A 24,992-nucleotide genomic window follows, 5' to 3' on the forward strand; every position below is an offset into this window, starting at 1 on the left:
AAGACTTTGTTATGTATTTCTGCAGGTAGAACTCATACAGATTGTTAAATCTTGGCCTGAGAAGTTCAGGTTCAAGCACATTAAGCAACATATATAATGTGCCAATCTCTGTAATAAACCTCATCCATAAAAGGATATGTGGCAATCTTCAGAGCTCAGAGCACTGCAAAGACTTGGAGCTCCTTATAAAGTAAGAAATTACAAATATCTAGTAAATTAGGCAGCAAAGCAAGCTGTTGCTTCACTCCATTTTCTAAATAAAGTTTGAGCATCCCCATCACCACTAGCAGACATTTACTAGCAGCCCGAGGGTCTTGTATCTAACAAGATATGCATGCAAGAAGAAACAATACTGAGATCAGGCTTTAACTCCACCCAACAGCAAAACTCAGAGATGCAGTAGCACATGAAGGTCTACCTGTGCTTGTCCACCCGAGTGCAGCGGTGGGTGCGGCGAGGTCTGGTGGTGTGCTGGGTGTGCATGAAGGTGCGAGTGGGAGTGGTGGTGGGGATGGTTCTGCTGGTGGTGAGGCTGAGGGTGAGGATGGTGTGCTGGATGCTGGTGCTGATGTGGGTATGAATGATGAGGTGGCAGTGTCTGGTGCTGATGAGGATGTGAGTGCATATGATGGTGCGGTGTCTGGTCCTGTCGCGAACTCATCATTTCCATCATGTGGCCCATGGTGTTCATATTCCCATTTGACATGGCGGCAGGATGATGAGTCAGTGCTGCCTTCAGTCTCTGGAACAGAACAAGGCAGAAAATTCAACATTCATACATGGTGATGTGACCAAACAGAAATGCTGTTGCAGAAATGGTGCCCTGTCTTGAGTTTTGAGATTTATTTAGTTTTTCTCTTGCTGTTCCTTTACTAAAAGGCATCTTACTTCAATTTGAAAAATAATATATTCTTGGTCTCTAATCTTGTTTTCCACTGCAAATATTCAAAGATTAAAATGTCTGAATTGGAATTTAACAGGTTCACATTTCCTACTGTGCTTCTGAGGAAGAATAACTATCTCTCTGGCCAGTTCAGGAGTTACCTTCAACAAGTTTGTATTCTTACAGCTTTTAAATAAAAGTCTGATTAAAATAAAGACACAACAAAGTACCCGTCTTGTTTTCACTTCAAATATTATTTTAAAAACTCATTGGAAAATATATTGCATTGATTTGTTTTTCAAATTCTGGCATACTAGTGTCCAATCTGTTATTTCATCATAAAGATGGGAAAATAAGTGACTTCAACCTGATCCTCCTTTGCTGGAAAGTTCAAGTGTGTGTTGTCCTTTTATCACATGCTAACCTCTCTCTGTTTTGTACACCACATATCACTGGATTGTGCCCTGGAATCTGACCAGGGCAAAACTTTCCTTAGTATCAGTGGGATTTGTTCACTTTTGCCTGAACACACCTAAAGGCCAGTATGAAAGGTTGAAACATTTTGGACTGCAGCATAGGGCCTTTGTGTACAAAGGATATTGCAGAAATACAGAGTAAAAAATTTCCCTTTCAGCACAATTACAGGGTCATCCCAAAGCCATGAGCTGTACCGGCATACAGACACCTTGAAGGTGTCATCTGACCCTTGGACTACTGAAATTGCCAGCCTCCAACAAGAGTGTGCCAAAGGTCAAGCCTCACAGATGCCAGCTAGGAGAAGAGTTTCTTCCAAACCCATAGAAATCTCCTTCACATCCATGGTTCTGCTTCTTGCTCAACACACAATGCACAGGCAGCCACCCAAGACCTCTCTAACTCTATATGGTCGAATAAGTAAATTGATTTACTCTCACTAATGCAAGTAATTAGCAGAAAATGTTAAGATAAAAAAGAAAGGAAGGCGGTGCATGGTATCACTTGATAGCAGACTAGCACAATTTGAGTTACTAATAACTACCTCATATCCAACCAGAGGATAGAATTAATAGCAGAGAACTCATCTGTAGGAGATGTCACCATGGGACAGTCAGTAAAAAAATGCAGTGGTAGGAGGCAGAGAGGTGAATTGTAGGAGGCACAGAGGTGAGCCTTTCCCCCTAGCAATATCTATCTGTGGGTCACAGATGACTGTCAGAAGATACTATAAGCCAATGTGACAAAAATGCCAGCAGAGGAACAACGACTGGGTTTTGGTTCTGTCTTTAAAGCAAAAAGAGTGACTGCCAGGACTCTCAGAACCTATAGATGGGGATTGCAGTCTATTTTGTATTGAAATAACATCTGGCTGTTGCAACATTGCAAGGCCACAGGTAAAGGCTTCTATATTCAAAGCTGTTACTGTATTGTGTTTGTACAACTGTTAGTGAGAAAGAACCAAATTCTTAAGGGGAAAAAAGTAAAACCAAAATAGAGGAAAAATTAGAAGGTTGTGGAAGGCAAAAGAAGTAACATTCACTTCAAAGTATCATCCTCAAGTTTTGCTATTCATGCACTTTTTCAGACTTCATGAAAGTCATTCTAGTGAGACTCTCTAATAGATCTATTAATCTAAATTTGGTGACGTCTTTCACTAATGATCAACTGGCTGACCAAGACTTAAAAAAAAAAAAAAAAAAGGATATATTTGCAAAACACATAAAACACATCAGCATGTAAGTTTGCAAGAATGAAGTCTAGACTGATGTATTTTAAGAAGTTTCCTTTTAAAAGTCTATCAAACCATAACTGCATGTCATGTGTCCCATCCTGATGATCTTCTCAAAATTAGAGATCAAAGGTGTCTCTACCTCTGAAGTTAAAACAGAGAGCAACCTAATATCAATAGCAGTAACCTATCCTGGGCATCAAATGGAGGACTGGAGCAGCTGTTGCCCTTAACTGTTCCTGAATTCAAGTGCTACCATGGTTACTTCAAGCGGCTCCTCACAATGCTTAGAGTAACTGGTGTTACCCAGGAGTGTATTAGGAAAAATACAGGGGAAAAAGCATTAATAAGTCAAATCTTTCTCTGTGTCATGTTTCTTCAAAATTCACTAAGATGTTTTTCATGGAGCTGAGCCACCATGCGCATCTAAGACAATGCACCAACAAAAGTTGTTGCAACTTTGTTTTCTGAATCTAAATTCAAAACAACCAAGCTCCCATTAGCCAGCAGTTTTATGTGACAAATACCTTACAAAATCTACCATGTCTATTTGTCAAAGACCTCTGAAACTGAACAACAGTATATCTTCTAAAGTGTAGATTTTCAAAGCAAAAAAAAAAAAAAAAAAAAAAAAGGCGGGAAAAACCTAGTCTGTGAATAAACTTTTTTTTTTTCAGCTGTAAAAACTGAAGCTTGCTAGTGTGGTGCAACTTCAACGAGAATAAATTATTTTGTTTTCTTTCTGTAGTCCTTCTACCACATCCATTTATTTGAGATAACAAATCAAGAGAGACAGTGAGAGGTCTGACATGCAGCTGGTTTCAGTCAGTAGGGGTCATTTCCATTTGGTCTGTGTATTTTACAAGCTCCTTGTTCAGTGTTCCAAATGGGAGGGTGGGCCAGCTGCCCTGGATCCCAGTCCTGGTAAGAAACCAGCTCTCTACATCATCCTGTCCCAGGGCAGCAACAGCCATTGCCTCCCTTTATCTTCATGCTTGGGTCAGCTCTGCAGCAGTGAGAGTCTGTCCATGCCCACATCTGGAGCAGCCTAAATCTTCTAATAACCAGTCACCGCTGCCAATCAGAAACATTCAGGGAATGATAAACATTTTTTTTTTAATTTGGTCTTCAGTGAAATCAATTGTTTTTCATGTTTCAGTTACAGCAGAGGGAGGGAAAATCACCAGAACTTGGTAAATTCTTTGCACTGAGTATGTGTAGCGCTCGAAGGGCAGGCTGCAGTTTTGTTATTGTTTCTTTCATGTCTGCTAATTGCAAGCAGCTGTTTTAGTTTAGTGTCAAATAAAATGTGATGGCATAAAAATTGAGTTTACTGGACTGACGACACCACCAAATCCCCTCTAGAATGAAATGGTAACCCAAGATCCAATTCTGCGGCCGTTCAGTTTTTCAGGAGCTGTGTGACTGACGCCACAGAGTGCACAGGGACCTGGGAGTTTGCAAACTGGGTCTGAATCAGAAGAATTGCTACTCAGACCTGCTTTCACCTAAACCTGAAATATTGGCTAAGTTCATACCCATGATTTTTAGGGCAAACTTCTTCTCCCTTTTATAAGGCAAGAGGAAATGGAGGGAGATGGAGGTCCTCACCTTTCATGACTTTTAGCCCTTACTGATTATTTTTATTATTCTATCAAAATAACATAGTCGCCAGCATCAGTTATAGCTGATTTCCACTCAGTCATGGCATTTCAATAAATGACTGTGAGTGACACAATCAAAAGAAATCTTTCACAGAGAACAGCCTGCTTTGCCTCTCATCAAGTGAATAAATAAAATTCCCTTTTGATCTTACAGGAAATCAGAAACACATATACTGTCATCTTTGATGCTGAGGAGGAAAGGGAAACAGTGGATATTGGCACTTCACAGTGTGTTGTGAACGTTGTGTTCCCTGTACAGAACATGGATCTGCTCCTTGTGGCAATGGCCCTAACTGAGACATTTACTCTGAAGCTACCCCACTGAATGCCATATGAAGGTAACACCTCAAAGAAGTTATCCTTCTACCTGGAGTATTGGAGGTTTTTTGGAAACAAGAGGGTTTCACAGTGCTTCTTCTATCTAAAGACTGACATCATGGTGCAGTTAATTGCTTGATGCTTCCTTCTAACAACATAGATCCTAACTTATACATTGAACATCTTTGGGCAAACCCCAAATCTGCCAAAAATAGCCTTCAAGCATTTGAGATCCTGAATAAAAAATAGCGTCAGCTTCCCTAACACTTCTGCTAGCTTTCTAATTTTCCTCAATTGTGACATGTATTTCAAAGTTGACTTGGTTTTTGCCCTACCTTTCTTTCTCAAATATTGTTAATGAAAACAAGACAGCATTTTTTTTTCAGTTTGTTCAAAGAATAATAATAAAAAAAAATCAACCTGTTAATTTGGAGATTGCTTTTCCCAAATTTAAAAATGAAAACAATTTTGTGGGTTTCACATGTATATTAATACTTATAATTTTAATCAATATTTATAATACTTATATCACATTATATTTTAAACAGGCTATATGTATTATATACCATAATCAGTATATGACTATAAAATAAAACTTTGTCCCATTCATGTCTCAATGCAAAAATTACAACAATCTTCCATTTTACAACTGCTCTGTGCTTGCATCAAACAATAAGCTATTACAACACCCGGATGCATTTTAGGTTGGGACAGACATGGAATGCTGGTTTTGAATAGGATTGAATCGTCCCAGCTAAGTATGCATTGCTGCACTCAGTAAAAAAGCTCTCTTCTCTTCTGGTCTGCATGTCCAAATCCCACTAAATCAGAAAGAGACAAGACCAGATGCAGTATCTAGTTAATGTCTGGTATATTCTTATGGGGAGATTATATCAGACCCCAGAAGGCACATGAAATATGATCTCAAAGATATTTTCTTGCACTAGTGACTGTGATTCTAGTCCCTATAATACAAGGGTTTAATAAGTTCCCCACAGGGGACAGAAGAATCTAGAGAGGGGTGGGAAATCAGAAAGGATTACAGACATCAAGGATCGCCACACATCTGCAGTTCAGTAGCAACCTCAAAGTAATGATCTTGATTAGCCAAACTTTAGGGCAAGCATACCATTGACTTCAGTGTCACTAATACTGTTTTTTCATCTGCAATAGTCAAGCTTTCTTTCTAATTCTAAGCATCATACTTAAAATGAATATACAGAGTTAAGCCAGTGACAGCTAAAGCTGTGAACAGAACATCACCCAGCACATTTCAGAGCATTACACTGAATTTTATCTTTTCCTTTAACTACAACTGCAACAAGAGAACTTAGCATAAATGTCACCCAGGTCTTTTACAGTTGGCTGCTGACAAGCATTTCACAGTGTAAATAACAGAAAGCACTCTTCGCAAATGTTCCACTCGCATTCATAAAAGTAAATTGGAAGCGATTCATCTCCACTCAATAAGCGACTGCAGATATTATGAGAACATTTCAGAGACTGGCAATTAGAAAGTCTCTGATGCCACATTAAATGCTTTCTCCTACGTTTCTTGTGCAGTAAAATACAGTCCTGCCTATCGACAGAAGGGAGGAGTAAGATGTGCAAGAAGGGCATGAAGTCCAGAACTGAAGTGACACATTACACTAATGTAAAGAGAAAAGTGGGATACATTTAATTCACAACTCGCCAGTAAACAGTGCCAAATTGCTAATCTTCAAATTATTCTCAGACTGTTTGGCAAATCTGAATTATACTTTCCCCTCCTTTTGTGCTTGCTTCCCCACTTAGTCGGATTTTGTAACAACATGAACAATGGATCATCATCCAGCCTTCAGTGCAGCTCAGCCTCTAATAAAAACAACAAATTTTCTCCCTTGTATTTCCAAATGCAAACTGAATTAAACTTCAGCGGAAAGCAGCAAGAATCAACTGCAAACAATCAAAGCAGCAGTAAAGCTAATAGACACCACACTGCTCAAGGATGGGTCAGCTGCGAGAGCTGCTCCAGTGTCCCTGAGCTGGGGGCACGGGGGAGCTCTGAGAAGCCACGCTGCCCGCTGACATCAGCCCCAGTGACGGACGACTCTCTGCATGACTGCCAGTTTTAAGTAATCCAATGCAGGTCAAAGCCAGGGTGGCCCAAGGGTATTCTGTCAGAACTGGCATCTTCTGGTGATGGCGTTTCATTGAGAACAGCCACGACTCCAGGGACAGCAGAAAACCTAAGTCAGTTTACATCCCAGCTCCACCCAGCAATTTCCTTCTGCTCATCTCAAAATACCTTGCAAAAGAGATAAGTACCAGTATCCTTGTGCAATGCACCACATTTTTAAGGATTAGAAAAAGACTAAATTCTCTGTTCCTATTCTACATGCATTTTAATGAACAAGTAAATTATAACCAAGGCAGAAAATACACTGAAAGTATGGTTTATATTTCTCACTATATACTATTTCATGAATAATTTCTCAAATCAGTATTAAACAACTGGATTTAATTTTCACAGGAGTCAGGAAATGTAAAGTTCAAAAAATCAAACCCCTAATTCCCACCAAGTCTAAGTCAATCCCTCCATGTGTATCCATGACAAGGGATATTTAATTATGTAATCACACAAAAGACTGCAAAGTGATTTATTACTGGCAAATGGTGTCATATAATTTCAACACACAATACCAATGGAAGGATCCAAAAAATACAACCAACTTCTGACTGCTTTCCCCACTGTGTGCCAGAGTCCAAAAGAAAAGCAGCTACTTAGCTGCTACCTACCCCTGGAGAGGCCAGTTTCTGACAGCAAAATACCTGACACTTGGGGATTAATTACCTGCTTGCTGGTTTTGTCTGGGACAGACCAAATTGTCTTCACAGTAGCCAGTATGGGACTGTATTTTGGATTTGTGCTGAAGACAGTGTTGATAATACACTGCAACATTTTTTTTTATTTCTGAGCAGAGCTTGCACAGGGTCAAGGCCTTTTCTGCTTCTTGTCCTGCCCCACCAGCCAGAAGCATTGGGGTGCACAGGAAGCTGGGAGGGGACACAGCTGGGGCAGCTGATCCCAGCTGACCAAAGGGATGTTCCATACCATCTGATGTCCTGCTCAGGACATAAAGTGAGGGGAAGTAGAAGGAAGAGGGGGATGCTCAAAATTATGATGTCTGTCTTCCCAAGTCACTTGATGGGGCCCTGCTCTCTTGGAGATGGCTGAACACCTGCCTGCTCATGGAAGTGAATTAATTCCTTGTTTTGCTTTGCTTCTGTGTGGCTTTTGCTTTACTTATTAAACTGTCTTTATCTCGATTAATGCATTTTCTATCCTCTAGCCTTCTGAATTAATTCCCCATTCCACCAAGAGAAAGTGAACTAGCAGCTTTGTGGGGCTGAGCTGCAAGCTATTAGTAGTCAGACACCTATCAAATCACCACTCAAGTTCTCCAAATAGTCAATCTTTTGCTTACTTAGTCGTCCAGGTTAATCTATGGGCTATTCCCATTCATGCTAGCTACACTGTCACCTGTGGAAAACACAGAAAAAAGAGGTGGCAATAAAATCTCTCAGTGTTAATCACACCCTGTAAGACACCATGAAAACTTGGGCTTAAGGGAACTTGAGCTTGTACTGCTCATCTTCATGATCTGTTCTCTTAGATCCATTTTAAAGCTCATTCCCAAGGTGAGGCACCATAGATTCTTTTTTCACATTGGACTTAAAGCACTTTTAGCAAAGTATCTGGCAGAGGGGTTTTGAAGTTCAGGTATTCCTCACATCTGCAAACAAATGCTCTAAGTAAGTTTCTAAAATCATGTTTCCATGTTCCAGGACAATGCAAGTGGAAAGTGTTTGTACAGTGCTTGCACTGCTATATATATTCATATATATATATATATATCTTGCCTGAGAACATAACAAACATTTATGATTGTATTTAATGAGAAAAGTGGGAATTGATTTCAGAGGAAGGTGGGGAATTTCCTGTACAAGCCAGATATAGAAAAAAATCCTCAAATCAGGGCACTCCAACACTGCAAGGAACACTAGGTTTGCATATTTTAATCTGTACTCAGAGATCACAGCAAAAATTTCTCCCTATAGAATACTACTCTGAAGCCTTGAGACCCCTTAATGTGTACTTTAGCTTTTTGACGACAACACAAATTGCTTACTTTTCCCCCTCATGAGCATAAAACACACACCAAGAACACAAGAAGGGCAGGTTCAAAGTCTTTCCTGTCAGAAGATTTTTGAACTTTCATCATCCACCTCTCACTAAGGCTGATTATGATTAAGTCATTCACATTCAAAGAAAAATGCCATCCAAGTACATAAAACTTGGGGGTTTATTTTTTCCCTTCACTGGTGTGATTTTTGAGTACTCGTTTTTCCTGGATTAAGTCCAGCACATTTAAAGGGCTACTAGCAAGCCAGAAATCAGATACATGTGCACTAAAAAGTCCTTTGATTTCATCCCAGATGTGCAGTGCTCAAGGGCGTACACACACACACACACACACACACACACACACACACAGAGCACACAGGACACGATCTGGTCTGTAGATTTTGTTTCAAGATTAAACCAATGAGACTCTGAAATGTAAAACTGAAGCCCTGACCACTTACAGCCATTAGAGATCCCAGGGCTCTCTGTGAAAGAGTATTGATGTTCATTAGCACCTTGGCCTGACTGGAGAATTCACTGCAGGTAATTAGACATTGTCTCATTACCACGCAGTTTCAGGTGAAGTTATTTTTCTTCTTCGTTTCTAAAGGTAAGTGATTCCTGAAACATTTTTAAAGCATTCATGGATTTTTTTTTTCCTGAAGAAATGACTAGAATAAAAAGTACAGTAGGGACATATAAAATGAAAGTATTCTTGTGGGTTATATAACATTCTTTTAAAGCTTTATTTCTTCATCTAACCCAAAAGAATGAAAATAGCATTTTAATTCAGCAGACAGCTTTCAATTATCTAGCTATGAAAACAGGATGTCTAGTGGCTTTTTAAATACATGCAGCCTGGTACAGCAGTAGTAGGTAGATACAAACCACAAAAAGTGTGAACAGGTTAGTTTAGTGTCAATTTTCACTGCTATAATGAATATAATTTATGCTGAGATTTATATGAATGGATATAATGAATATTCAGCACAAAACACATCACTGTTGATAAGTACTGTCCTATTACACCCCCATGTAAGGTCTCTTATGCCCTTCCAGGTTTTCCCATGTTGTCCCCCTGACTCCATCCCTTAAGCTGCTGCCCTCCACCGTGCCCCTTTTGTTCTCCACCTGCGATGCCATTTCCCTTTGTTCATAGACAGCTCAAGTTGCTGCCTTGTTTTTCACCACTTCACATGTATCAACTGCTTTCAAACAGTGCTGTCTTGGGTCAGAAGCATTGAATTTCAAAGCCACTTGAGGCTTCAGGAACAGCAACATCTCAAACCTCTACCAGATACCAGCTGCCTACTCTATCAGTGCTACAAGGTTTTTTAATATACTTTAGGATAGTTACAATGTGAAACAAGAGAGAAAAAGAATGAAGCCTTCAAACATTCTTTTTTTTTTTTTTTTTTTTTAATTGGAGTTGGTGATTTACACTGAAGGGTTTTACTTTGTGTTTGAAAGGCCTAGGAATGCATCCTCACATAATCCCCATGGTTCAGTTGACAAGCAATGACAGTAAAATGCCATATATTAGCAGCTCACTCTCTTGCACGTGGCATGTTTACTCTTCAGCAATGCATCTTTTCAGGGTAATGTCTCAGAATAAACCAAAATAACCACCTTCCCCAGCAAAGGGAAGGATCCTGCCTGCTTGGTAAGCCATTGACTCAACCTGTCATTTCTGGACAGCTGGATTTGGCTTTCCCTTGGCATGCACCACAGGATACAGAACAAATTTGTTTTGCACAGATCAGGGGCCTGGTTAGACCCACAGTTGCAGTCACACAAGCAGGATTTCCTTTCCAGAACCAAGGTACAGTGTATCCTGCCCTGCTTCATTGTGGACCCTTCCCTCTTCCTCCTGCCAGTGGAAAGAGGGCATAAATAACCATCTAAGGCCAAATTCCTGGAAGAGGTGGCCTGTCTGGGGACAGACAGGAGGACAGCAGATAGGAGTCCATGCAGCAACCTGAGGGAGGTAGAACATCATGTGTTGGGTGAGCACCAACCTGAGAATGCGGTGATGCTAGAACCAGACATCTCCTCAGCTACCCAAAGCAGCTGCCAGCATCCTGGGAAGAGACCATTCCTGCCCACCAGTTATCTGCCTGTGCTCACTGTCCTTCACAAATGAGTCTTCTGAAAAGCATGACAGGGATCCAGTAGCTCCTGCCCTACCTTCCTTTTAAAAAATATTTCTTGTGTACTTCTATGGAGTGAGAGAGAAAGGCATAAATACCATCTTGTTTAACACATCTTCCTGTCTCCTCTCCCTGCCTTGCAGACAGCATTATACATCTTCCTGACACCACCATTGTCTGATTCATTTGACATATGCACCAGAAAAAAAAATGTCATGTTCTGAACAAGAACATAACACTGTGATCTCATTCCCATCTCAGACTCTACAGCACCTCCCATTTCTTACTGTTTTAGAAAAAGAAGGACTGGGAAGCTTTTCCAGCTTGTTTACAAGGAAACTTACAGAGGAGACGTGGAAATGGGAAACCAGACCAAGCAAAGGCACACAAGCACTTACACAAGTGTGTTGGAAATCAAGGTAATGCCTCAGGAAGTTCAGTTATTTACATCATACTTAAGAGTCTGAAGCAACAAAATCTTTTTCATCTCCTATTGCTTAGGAATATTGAGGAACACAGAGATTTCCAAAAGAGAACCCCACTTTGAGAGGTGATGGCAGGGACATTCTGACTGTATTACAAAAATCACTGACCCCTTCTGTCTCACCATTTTCCTCTCTTTCAAAACAAAAAAGTCTCAGGTATTATTACCCACATCTGTGACATCAAAGGTTATGATAAAGTTCCTCCTTTTGTCTGGCACACCAGCAAGTCAATGTAAGGCTTCCTGATACCTTGTCTCATGGAACCATAGAACGGCAGAACCATGTGTGGGAGAAGGGACCTTCAAAGATTGTCTAGTTCAGCCCCCTCCAATAAGCAGGGACATCTACCTTTTCTCTGGGTGCTTCACCATTCTCATCATAAAGAATCTTCTTCAAATCGTCTTCCTGCATTGTGGACTAAATCTACCCTTTTTTAGTTTAAAACCATTACTAGATATCCTGTCACAACAGGCTCTGCTATGATGTTTGCCCTGATCATTCTTGTAAGCCCCCTTTAAGTATAGGAAGACCACAATAAAGTCTGCCCAGAGCCTTCTCTTCTCCAGGCTGAACAGCCACATCTTTCTCAGCCTGTCTTCACAGGACAGGTGCTCCAGCCCCCTCATCATCTTTGTGGCTTTTGTTTGGACTGACTCCAACAGGCTCATGTCTTTCCTTGTGCTGAGGAACTCAGAGGTGCATGCAGTGCTCCAGCTGGGGTCTCATAAGAGTAGAGCAGAGAGACAGAATCCTGTCCCTCAACCTGCTGGCCATGCTGCTTTGGATGCAGCCCAGGATACAGTTGTGGCAAATTTACATTGCTGGATCATGTCCATTTTTTCTTTCACCAATATCCCCAAGTCCTTCTTGGCAGGGCTGCTTTCAATCACTTCACCCCCCAGCCTGTATTGATACTGAGAGTTGGCCAACCCAGTTACATGACCTTCACTTGGCCTTGTTGAACCTCATGAGGTTCCCATGGGCCTGCCTACTTCTTGGGTGAGCCCAGAGTCCCTCTGGGTGGCATCCTGTCCCTCAGGGGCTTCCACTGTGCCACTCAGCCTGTGCCATCTGCAAACCTGAAAGTGCACTTGACCCCTCTGTCTGTGACCACGATGAAGATACTAAACAACATATTGCTCGATTGCAACCTTCATTGCCCCTCATGAGCCACAGGAGGTCACAACGAGAGATGGCTGTGCACTGGCAGCTGGGACCCCGGCAGTCCTGCCTCAAAACTGTGCCTCTGTTCCTCTTTCCCAGTGAGCCACAGGAACGTCTGCTCTGCCCACAGTCTTAATAACCCATTAGCAGCCTGGCCAAATGAGTGAACCTCTCACTGCTACTTCTTTTTGGAGTTCTGCCAAAGGACAAAAGACCGGGGCAAGGAGGGTTGAGACAAACCAAATCAGGTACTTGAGTGGACAGAGGAAGAGGTAAAGTGGGAGAAGAATTGGAGAGGAAATGTTGAGGAAGCTATTTTTTCATTTTTTCTCTGCAGTTAAAGCATTGACAGATAATTTATCACACATTTTGATGGTGCTCCAGCTGGCAGGGAAAAGAGCTATCTGTTTATTAATTCAATTAGCCTGCTTATTTATCAGCAGAGGGTGAGAAGGTGCAGTCACAGGCCAAACTGTGCCAGTCTCAGACCGCCTGCTGAGAGAATGACTTGGAGTGGGAACATCCTGCCCCCCCATTCTCTGGCCAGTGTGCTCATCCCTGCACTATCTCAGGCCTTCTGAGGTAAGAAGAGGAAAAAAAAATCTAGTAGCACACATTACACACACCAGTGAATGTCCAAAGCATGCTACAAGTCAAAGCCTCACAGCTTTGATGCTGTCAGTCCCATGCCCTAAAAGTATGATTATGTCTGACATTCTGCCCAGAACTGAATTTGTTACTTAATTAAAACAGTTGAATACACTTTGAATTTTGAATTCAATGGGGATATTGTTCAAATCAACATATTAATACAGCACAGGGCTGCTGGAAGGGGTAGGAGAGGACAAGGAGTGGGTACCTTCCCACCAACATTTGTCATCTTTGAGAAAGAGACATCTGTGGAGGAAGAAGAAAATGTAGGGGGAGGGAAGGCTGGCTTTGGAATGGTAGAGAAATGCCCTGAGCTATGAGGGCTGGAAGAGTGGTGAGGCCACTTCTTCATTCTGCCTATTGAGGACTATGAGTTTTCTTTGCCACTTGTTAAAACATCTCAGACTTCTGACTGTAAAAGCTTCAAATTCAGAAACTGTTATGCAAAATGCTGCTTAGAGCTATCTGAAATGAAATGTTTCTAAAAACATAAGATATGTGGGAAGTCCATGGTGCTGGAGTGCAATTTCCCCATAGCCAAAAAAATCCTCCAGCCCTAAAACCTGCAGACCATCATTTCTATGTGATTCCAATGCTGTCATAATTTTTGTCAATATTTATTTTTCTCTCACTTCTTTTTCTGTCACACATAAACACAGTTGCAATATAGATGTACGGACTTCTAATTTTTATGTGCCGACATAAAAGGCACATATGGCTTCCCATTCATACAAGTAAGTCCTGCAATGCTTTGATTTAAAAATGAGACCACTGACAAGGACAGAAGGGTCTCCTTGAGATAAGGCTAGGACACACATGCTCTCAAATGCTCTTTCATTGCTCTTCTCATTTTGCTTCTGCACCATAAGATGTTTAAAAAAATCAGAATTTAATTTTTTTTTTTATTTAAGTTTCTTTAGACTTGTTCTTCTGCCTTCTGAACTCTTGCAGGTTATTACAAGGCAGGACACCATATCTAATCAGGATGGCAGTGAATGTTTCCACTGCACATAAGCTCAAAGGAGCCTCTTATAAAAAAGGTTCTCTATAAATACATCTCCTCTGCCCCTCAGTTTCACAGCCAAGTTTGCCTTTACTTCTCCTGGCTGATGATTAGTTTAATATTCTGAACCAAGATCCTGCTTGACAGATGATTCCGCTACCACTGATAGTTTAGACCACCTAGCAACATTTTATAAATTCTTAATTTTCTCACTGCAGCCATATTGAACTGTTTCGTGCAAATGAGGCTTATAATTACCCAGATAAATCAGTCCAAAGCAGTATTTCTTAGGATCTTTCTCAATTTTCTCCCTGGAGGATGGGATCCCATCTGCTTTGCTACATTCAGGCTAATTGAAGGGCACTGACTTTTCCAAATGGATTCATTAATTACTCTTGCCAGATTCTCTGAGGGGTCCCTCATTCAATGGGTGACACTTGTGCTGTTCTATACCATCCACCCATGTTTAGCAATGTAGCTCTGACTCTCAGCTGGGAGCTAAAACATTTGCAGATGCGTTGGCAGGAGTGGTTCTGGCCTTTAACTGTACAGTGTTACAAAACAAATATAATTTTGCTTCTCCTTTGCTTCTAATTTAATATGCATTCAGAATCTATAAATATTGTAACCGTGACTGTTTCAATATGTTTTATTCCTTGCCATCATATATATAAGCAACTACCCCAAAGACAAAACAGAAATTTACAGGTATTGCATTGCCAACAGCAGAAAAAGAAGAGAAATAAGCATTTGATGCCATATTGCAGAAAATCTGGTATATGTAGCAGCATAATGTGAAATTAAACTATTACATTTAAATACAAAGCTGTTCCATATAATTCTGAGCCTTCATTGGTTTTATTTAGTTACAGCAGCAGCCTGGGTTTTCAATAAAACATGTAATCATATTGCTCACTCAAACATCAGGCAGACACCAAAGGAAAATAAAGACCCATTTAACAAAGGCCTAATTTAGGGGAGGATTGCCACCACCTAGATGGTGACCATCTTCAGATAGGAGCAGGAAGAAGGGAATGTGCCAGCACTCATGGAATCTGGCTCTGCTGGAAGCTGTATCAGTGTTCCCCGATAGCAGGCACAATTTCACACTACTTAAAATATTTTATATATCCAAATGCTGAGTTGGTTAATTCAGGTCTATGAGGCAACTGGCCTAGGAATTGGTGACACAATCTCTCATGAGTGAACAACAAGCCTTCATGCTTTCCAGGAACCCTAAAGCATTTTGTAAACATCGGACTCAACCGAGGAAGTTGCCAGTCATCTCTGCACAGGTTCATGCTGCTGCACCTCACACTGCTTTGAAGATGAAGGCAGTGTCACTAGATGTGGTGGAACACCCACTTTACATATCACTGAACTAAAACTCTGAGATTGCCTCAATATCAGAGAAACCTTTAGTCTCAGAGCCGGAACCACAGTCCAAGAGCAGACTTTCTTACAAACAGGCAACAGTACTGCTCCTTTTAGCCAATGGAATTGCAAGTCTCCAGGATGCAAAAAGAGTCAGTCTTCTTGTGCCTTACTAGAGGCAGTAACATAAATCTAGGAACAGAAAATAGAAAAACTGTAGATATAGATTTTATCTGTAACTAGGTTGCTACTTTGGGCAGTCAACATCAAGCAAATAAAAATCCGATGATACAACTTATCTAACAAATCAGTGAATGTATAATTCTTCTCATGTAATGTGTCAAAGATAATTATTCAGATAAACAGATCATGTACATAGGGTTGTAGGTATGAACACAGGGGTGCATGTAGGGATGTACTTTACTCTACAATTTAATATGTTATTTCTCTTCTCTGACATCCTTTCCTTCTTAGCTCGGCAGTTGTGCTTCCCCAAAGCTCTGACCAAGATGGACTCAATAAGGAGACTTTTTTTTTTTTGACAGAAAATTTCTTTCTCACAACTTCCCCCTCTGATTCACAGCTTATCTTTTCTACATGAGGTAGCCCCGCTCACTCAGTAGCTAAAGAATTCACTCCTTCACTGGCCAGTACAGCAAAGCAATGCACCTTCAAAGAGAAAGTCTGAAGTAACTCTGTCATCACCTGGCAGGACAGTGATTTGATTGGCTGGCTATTTCTTTTTAATTTTTGGTCGCATTTTGTTTGTCTCTCATCTCTCCCTGGTTTATAAACAACCATTCCATGGTCAAAAAGCAATTCAGAAATTGTTCACCAAAACAAGTAAAGCTAAGCAAGGAGGCCGTATCTTTTGCTGTTATTTCATCTTTTTCTTCATGGCTAGTGCTGGCAGACCAAATGCAGCAGACAGGCAGGCAGGTGGGCAGACAGGCAGCCCCCTTCCCCTGCTCTGCCCTGCCAGCTGGATGGTGGCTGCAGGGCAGCTACACTGCGCCGTGTCATCTGAGAAGCTGGACACGTCAGTCCATCGAGTCCCTGCCAGCGCTGCCGGCTAGCACCGCATCTGGCTGTGTTTGAGCTCTCAGAAGGCAGACAGGGATATTTTTGTTTAGGTTTATACATTTTATCACATTTATGATAATGAAAATCTATAGCTTGAATACTCTTGGTCCAAAGGGACCTGGGGATCCAGGACCCATGAATCATAAGGAACGTTTTTCAGGGAAAAAGACACTTTGTGTTTTGCAATGTAAGAAATCAGTCTAGACATTACCAAGTTTTAAAAAACAATGTCGAAAGCAGCCCACTAAAAATTTTCTGAATTATTTTTAAAAAATTCAAAACCAGATCCACATGCTCAAATAAACTTGATCACCAGCCCAAGACAGTGAGCTAGTCTCGGCCCTAGCTGCAGCACTGCTACACCTTTTTAATCTGGAGCTGAGGAATATGACATATTATATACACCAGTGAATTGTAAAGTAGTTAATTTTCTGGGCAGCTGACAGAAGTGATCGATTGGCCTCACTCCTTACAAATGCCTCACCTTCTTTCTTCTCCCCCTGCTCTCCTCCCTCCCTGCTCCAGAAATGCCTCAGACCGCAACATCCATCAAGTCACATACACTGTTTTGCACAAAGCTTCGCAGGACAGCAAGCAGGACTTCATGTTTGCTCTGTATTTCAGTATTACAGACAGCTTGGCACTGCACAGCTCTGAACCAGACCATAGTATTATTTCTTATCACAAGCCCTTTTCTGTTGCTGATGCTTGAAGAACTACTGTTGTTTTATTTCTCATTACGTTTGAGGTGGAAGAGAAAATGTAATGGCATATAGTAGCAACAATAATGGCATATAAAACAACACTGCAAGTTGTTTTCAATTTTTCCCAATTCTTTCCCATCAATTTTATCAGCATTTTTTCCTGTTAGAAGAGCATTCTGTAATATTTTAGTAAGATTAAGAGACAACCTCACTCATTTAGTATTTTCATTTTTTTAAAAGAGGTTCCTATATAATTTCAACAGTCTTCAAAGTCCATACTTTGAAAAGGATATTTTTTCCATTATCTTCTTCTGATTGAAAACCATAGAGGCACAGATGAATGTGTTTTTCTGATCTTAAAATCACTGTATTTTAAGTAAGAAGTTATATGGTTGAGAGCAACATATATCTAACAGGATTTCCCCACAAAAAGAAATAATGGTTTAATTTACAAGTGTTTCATAAATTGGTAAATGCTTGGGTGGACCAAATAGTGTCCACTTAAACTAGACATATACAAATTTAAATTTGGCTTAGACAGGCAGGTGCTCAGCAGCTGCTTCCAGAAGATATTATTATTATTACTATTAGCCATGTTGATATAAAAATAAAACTCATCTATACTAGACATACTGTGATTTATTTTTCTTTGGCCTCCTCCTCCTTTTGATTCTGGGGTTTTGAATGACTGGAAAATAAGTAAGAATATATATACTTTGAAGTAACAAAATCTTCACCCATGATGTCAAACTGTGCAGCTAGTTTCACAGTCTGTCTACAGTGCAGCATCTGACATGAATCCTACTTTCTCCAAGATTTGTTTCTCTCACACTGTGGCAAAATAAGATAAATTAAATATACCACAGGAGAGATACTGGAAGAATTCACTTCACGTATGCAGTTGTTGCCATGGGACAGCTGAGTAAACAGCTTGCAAAAGTCTGTTTGAAGACTGCCAGCTAGTTACACCCATAATTTGATCTCTATTAACAAAAACAACTCAAACTGTCGCAATGCCCCAAGTTGATTGCTGAGCATCTATATTATACAGGTTGCTTGAGTAACCCTCTGCAGCAGCAGGGGCTGTGTTTTGATACCCATTCAATACTTCCCACTTTGCTGAGTAGTAGAACATCCAACAAAATCAGAAAATGCATAGGAAAAGCCACAAAGAGGTTTTGGCAATATTATTCCTGACTGACAGAAAAATGGTTGTGCAATACTGTTCAACTCAGTGAGTCAGAATAACAAGTCTTATAAATATGTCCTTCTGAGTTGGATATAGAACAATCCAGGGAGTCAGAGGGATCTGGAGGAGGGAAAAAATCCAGAGTAACAGTTTTTGCAAATAATGCCATGGTCATGTACAAATAGCTGGTGTTTCTGATTGATGCTCAGCATCACAATGTTGACAAAAATACCTGCGCTGACTTACTAAACTTCAAAGTGATATGCTGACAAAAACTGCCTGGGCTAACAGCAGAATTAGAATGGAAAACAACAGCTTGTTGGTGACTCTCTTTCTAGAAATCTGGGAGTCCTTGCTGAGACTATCCAAGTGAGTTACTCCACACTAATTTGAGGGTCAAGCCATCCAAAAAAGCTTGTATGGAGACTCCATGGATTCACAACATACTTCAAAATTAGGCCTGTTGATGCCATTTGATTAAAAAAGGCTTCACTAATGCAACATCACACTAAATTACAAAAATAGAAATTTTTACAGAGAGAACACAAATTTTTGTTTGTGGAAACAATATGATGGCTATTGTGTCACACAACAAAACATACACGTACTGCAATATTTTTAGGCATGTTATTACATTTAAGCCCATGTTACGTGAGAATACATTGACATTCACTACTGTTCTTTGAAACACATAAAAAACTCTGGAACTGAAAATATCACATGATGGGAATCTCCATTTTCAGTTCTGACTAACACATCAACAGCACAAGGAACCTGTACCTTCACAAAATATAAATGACCATCACTCCCAATATTTGTAGCAATTTCCAGTTCTTTTGATTAATTGCCATTATAAAAATATATATATTTAATTGTACTGAGTTTGATGAAGTTTTTAAGTGCAAAAGGCCTGGCAATACAGATGAAGACTTCAGAAAAAGATTTTAAAATCATGCATTCAAAGAAACATGCTCCCTCCTGTTCAAATTTTTCTTTCCGCATTGTCGTAACATATTAAGAAATCTTAGCACATTAAACCAAAATTGTGCAATAATTTTAGAGATTAATGGCAAGAGTGGGAGAAGACAATGAGTTTTTTCTGAGAAATTATCTGGAGGCACTTTACCTCCAGTCTCCAATTAAGAAGAAACCACAGAACACCTTTTATCTTCCTCTGTTTCAATTTCATCCTCAAAATACTGTGCTAAAGCAGTACCCTGAAAAAAAACCTCAACCCAAACCTAACAGCCCCCACCCTCCTAGGAATGAACTAGATAACATAAGCAATCTGGATAAGAGGCTTTACAAAGTACACAGAGTTTGAGCATGATTTTTCTTACTTCACAAAAGCCATGCCTGTGTGCATTTCTCTGAATTCTCTAGCCTGTATGCAAGAGGTGTGGCAAACTGAAAAGAACTATGCATGCCCCTTGGTGTGTCACTGCCACCAAAGCCAACTTTTCCAGCTAGGTTATGGTTCTTCAACAGAGATGATTGACACAAGCCCAGTACAAATTCCACTGTTCATATGAGTGCCGTGACACAGAGCTTATACACATTTTGCAGGACACCTTCACATTGGTCTGATGTGGTTTTGCATTAGCGTTAGAAGGACAGTGCTGTCCAAACAGCAGATAGGATATGAGATTGTAAATGACCATAGTAGCATTTAGGATGGTGAAGGAGAATGTTTTGTTGAATTTTTGTTGTCAGTGATTGCACACACAGATTGCAGACGTGAATTGCTGCATATGTGTCTGACAGTAGCTGAAGTGAATCTTTCCCTTCATGCTGGGCCCAAGACTGTGCATTTGTGCACACACCCATGTGTGTGTGTGCACCTTTTTCATTGTACTCACTTTCATTTGCCCCCCTGTAAAACCCTCCTGTGCACCCCTGTTCAGGCCCTCACAGGTCCTTGGGCACAGCTGCCACCACCTCAGCATCTCACTCTGCAGCTGCTGCAAAGCAGTGCAAGGTCACTAGGTGGACAGCAAACTGCAAGCACAGTGTGTTATTGCTGCCATGGCATTCCAAGTGGAAATATCTGCGAGGTTCTTCACAAACCCAGAATTTCCATAAGGTTTGCTTCCAAGTGAGTATAGAGTATACGGATGGAGAATGAAAACAACGGGGGCGCTTGGTAACGTTTATAGTTGTGAAGGCAGCAGCTGAGTGAGAGCTCAAAGAGTTGGCACAGGATCTCCTCCTCCTCCAGCACAGCAAGGAAGGAAAAGACATTACTGGAACCTGGGGGAGAAGGGGGGGGATCTAACACTGTGGAGAAGTTCAGTGCTTGAAGAGTTACAAACATGCCGCCCATCAAGGGTAGGACTCTGCTGTTGGACACAAGGACTGCAGTGAATGAAATCATTAACCAAAGTTACAAAATATGGAAAATAAGGCACCAAAAAGCTGTGAGCCACCCACTCAAACCCATATGTGAAAGTACAAATCAAACACTAACTGCCCAGCAAACTGACAGTTGGCACTATAACATTACATGCAGTGCCAGCTAAAGGTTTCCTTCTATGTTTTGGGTTCACTTTGGTTTTTAAGATCTTTGCCACAAAAGAAAATAATTAAAAATACATGCATCCGTTTTAGTGTACATGTAAAATACATACTACATGCTTTCATGTAAAAATACATATACATCTTTTTACTGAATTTAGAAGCAGAGATGAAGAATAAAGAAACTCTGAGACAGTATCAATGCTACTCTACATCTTTTGCCTCCCATCACTGATTTCTTGTAAAACCCTGGTGAAGAAAGTAAAGGGAATTGACTTCAGCATCTCTGCCAAATCTGTCATTTCAAAAGGAAGCACTTTATGCCATACAGTAATAAATGTTTCTTGCTAGCAAATTCACTTTTTTACCAACTTCTTGGGTTTCACTAGGACTGGCAGCAGAAACCTTCACCAAACTTTTAAGGCAGCCTTTATAACATCTACGTAGTTTTTTCTATTGTAACAGTGCTAAACCAGCAAAAACCTTTCAAGTCAGCTCTTTCCCAGTCATTGGTGAACTTTAATGAGATTCGTGGTCCAAAAGGCAAGTTTTGTTCTGAATTTCCTACTGAATATATTGGCAAAACAACAGCTGTTGTACAGTGCTAAGGCTGTCTCCCACCCACCCCCTGCTTTGGCACAGCTTGGATGTGTTGATTCATCCATAGGAGAAGGGAAAGCACTGGACCCACTGGCTGGAGTGCGTAGGAAGGAGGCACGTCTGCCAGCAAATCTCCAGACTTTGATCACTCCTACTTATTTGCCTCTGTCTCCCGGCTGCACTCATTTTACCTACAGTCATCCCACCTTGGCAAGAATGTTTGCAAAAGCTAATAAGCCAAGCATAGTCAAGCCTAGTTAGTATAGAGATGGGAAACCTCCAAGGAAAACCTAGCTACCGCAGGAAAACATCCAGCTGGCACGCAGCTTTCTCTTGTAGCAAAAAACAGTCACCCAGCATTGCGCAGTAGGTGAGGGGTGGCAGAAATTCATTGGTGGAAAGCACTTTTTTCTCTCTTTCAAAAAGAAGCTTGGGTCACTTATAATCACTGAAGGGATGTAAGAATGTACCTAGAATGGTCACATGAAAAGAGATATCAAAAATATTCGTATTCTACTTCCTTAAAATTATGACCACAAATCTAAAACATGCATCCCCTTTTTCTATTTGAAGTTATTGAGAGGATTTGATTCTCTAAGAAGCTACAACTGTGTACCTCAAAACATTTTAGTACCAAAAGTCATTCAAGCTTACTAAAGGCTTTGACATGAAATATAACACATCTAACTCTCTTTGTTTCTCATATAGTCATTTGGACCCATGTTAAGTGCAACATCCCACACCTGAGCAATGAAGATGGCATCTTACCTATGTATAAAAAGTAAATGCCAAATGCCTGTGGGGTAAAACCCAGTATGTCTTGGAGCAGTGTTACTCAGCTGGTCTGCATTAGAAGGTGGTCTGCAAAATGTGTGGAAATCCATGCACACCTTACTGTGCAGCTCAGAGGTCACCCTCTAAAGGCAGGGTTCTAGCTGGGAGTGTGTTCTATTTGTGTTAGTGTCTAATTAACATGTTTGTAATTAGAGCAAAACAAAATGATGACTTCATAAAGTAATATTCAGTGCTGCATAGCTCATCTATCACAGCAGTGCCACCCCTGCCTTCCCTGCCCAATGTTTAAACAATACTGGGATGCAATGTTATCTGTCAGTTTGTTCATAATAGCAAGATACCCTGCCAGTTTTAAAGATGTGAAGGAACACTGCTCTACAAAAATATTCACAGGATGCTTTAGGAAAGGTTTGTGTTCCTGGTTCATACTTTCAGTATTAATATCTCCCATTTTATGGTATTTTTACCTCTGGGTTTCTGTTCTACCACCCACAGACACTGCAATTTCCTATTACTTCAGCACCCGCCCACAGATTCTCTGAACAATTTATTGGGCTCTTCAGGCACTGTGACAATGCTGATACATAATAATTACATTACTATACATTTGCATACCCATCCTACCTTCTCCAGCAACTTCTGAAGTGAGGCACTAACAAATTAGAGCTTTACCAAGAGAGCCACATGGTGACCAACTAAGGATGCTGCTTTGGTCCTGGTGGTGCAGAGGGGATGTGTGGAAAAGCCCAGCACTTGTCGTTGCACCCATTTTTATTTCCATCTAAATGGGAAACATTTCATTTTCGGCAGAGCATGACTCAGGATCCCACTTTTTGATAGAAATGAGTCTTTAATTTTGGGGTGTTTTCGTAATCAAAACCATGAAACAGATACATTTCACCCAATTTGCTCAAATTTGCAACTGTAAGCAAAGCTTCAAAAATATCAGGAAGATTAGGAAGGTGAAGACATGAAGAGCCTGGCAGGATGGTGACCTGACAGCTGATGTTTATTCAGTAATGAATGGAGCAGTAAGTTAACAAAACTTGCCACTTCAAAACAACCCAAACCAAATATGTCCTAAGGCTCAGAATTCAAATTGGGAAGGAAAGAGAGTGACAGAGAAGACAACCCTTCCCTGCAACTGTTCTGAGAGCTTTTGTGATGGAATATTGCAAATCTTAACACACAGTCTATCAAAGCTTCATTACTGAAATCATCCCAGCTTGCTGCGTGTACTACTGAATGTGCTGTTTATAGTAACAACACGTTCCTGAGGAATTCTCAAAATAATTTATTATAGGAATTTCAGACCTACTATCAATAAATCTCCTAATTAATCTGTCTTAGACAGTCCATTCTCCTTCAGTCTAATACAGAAAAGTGCTAAATTTGGGAATTATAATGATATTATCACTGTTGCTGTGTAGTAACAAGGGGAAATACTGACTTTTACAGATCTCAGATTGTTAAAAATCTTTGGGTAATTAAAATTAACGTGGGAATTTCTGCTAGACTGCTTAAGAAATACAGAAGTTCATTGCTAACACTGCTCACTCTGATGATAAGTTAAAAATTTGCTGAGGACATCAGAGCATGAGAAAAGGCAAAAAAAATTTAAAGGAACAGCTATTTTCTTTTTCAGCAGCACATGAACAGCCTGTCATAGGCTGGCACACTCGCATGTAAAATTTTTTAGAGGCTACAATTTTAATTTAAAATTTAAAAAGAATTTAAAAAGAATTAAAAAGAATTAAAAAGAATTTAAAAAGAATTGCAGCTAGGATCTCAGTTAGAAGAAAAACTTTAATCACAATAAGCAAAAAATGAATAGAAACAGGACTTTTACTGACTGATACTGCAAGGTTATTTAAAAAATCTTTTTACTGGGAAATGTTGTTGGTTCTAGCAAAATCTTCCCATTTTAGTAGAAACTAATCTAATCACATGAACCAGAACCACAAAAAAAAAAAAAAAAAACACAAACAAACAAACAAACAAACAAACAAAAAAAACTCCACAAAAAATAACACCACTGCCTTTTAAAAAATTAGTGGTTTTTGGTAAGATTTACCCTTGCAAAAATTATTTGATCCAATTTTTAAATTCGGGATAATTCCCTTGGAAACAGTGACCTGTTTCTGCTTCTATTCAATCAAGGAAAAAATTCCCAGTAGGGCAGGGGTTGAACAATTTTACTTTTTAAGTTTATTTTTCCTTGTTGTATTTAATGTTCTAGCCAGACGTCCTACAAAATAAACTACAACAAGCTTGTCTGGACATTTAATAAGGGCCGGATTCATCAACCACCAGCTAGTAAATTTAGCATGTAATGGGCACAATTCATTGGCCCAATTTTGTAAAAAGAAAGAGACATATTCAAGGAAAGATATTATATGCAGAGATGTCTCAGAGAGGTATTGCTGAAGTGTACATCAATTTTCATTTATACAGTTTCATTCTTGGGTGGGATAACTTTATTGTGCAGAGACTTGCCTAATTTCAACCTTACAACTATTTTTGAGTATTTTCAAATAGATAA

At 40.1% G+C, this 24,992-nt stretch overlaps 1 protein-coding gene across 7 annotated transcripts in view; it reads right to left on the reverse strand.

The window, feature by feature from the left end:
* CREB5 (cAMP responsive element binding protein 5) overlaps nucleotides 1-24,992 on the reverse strand; it is a 256,919-nt gene that overhangs the window by 13,881 nt on the left and 218,046 nt on the right. For all 7 annotated transcript variants that reach the window (XR_002466113.3, XM_021538185.3, XM_021538180.3 and 4 more), the window contains one exon: nucleotides 419-742. Coding sequence is in view for 6 of the 7 variants with exons in the window: in XM_021538185.3 (XP_021393860.1) it covers nucleotides 419-742 (324 nt within the window). In the remaining variant the exon portion in view is untranslated. The remainder of the gene's footprint in view (nucleotides 1-418; nucleotides 743-24,992) is intronic.

This window comes from Lonchura striata, chromosome 1, assembly GCF_046129695.1.
Source record: "Lonchura striata isolate bLonStr1 chromosome 1, bLonStr1.mat, whole genome shotgun sequence".
Taxonomy (NCBI): Eukaryota; Metazoa; Chordata; class Aves; order Passeriformes; family Estrildidae; genus Lonchura; species Lonchura striata.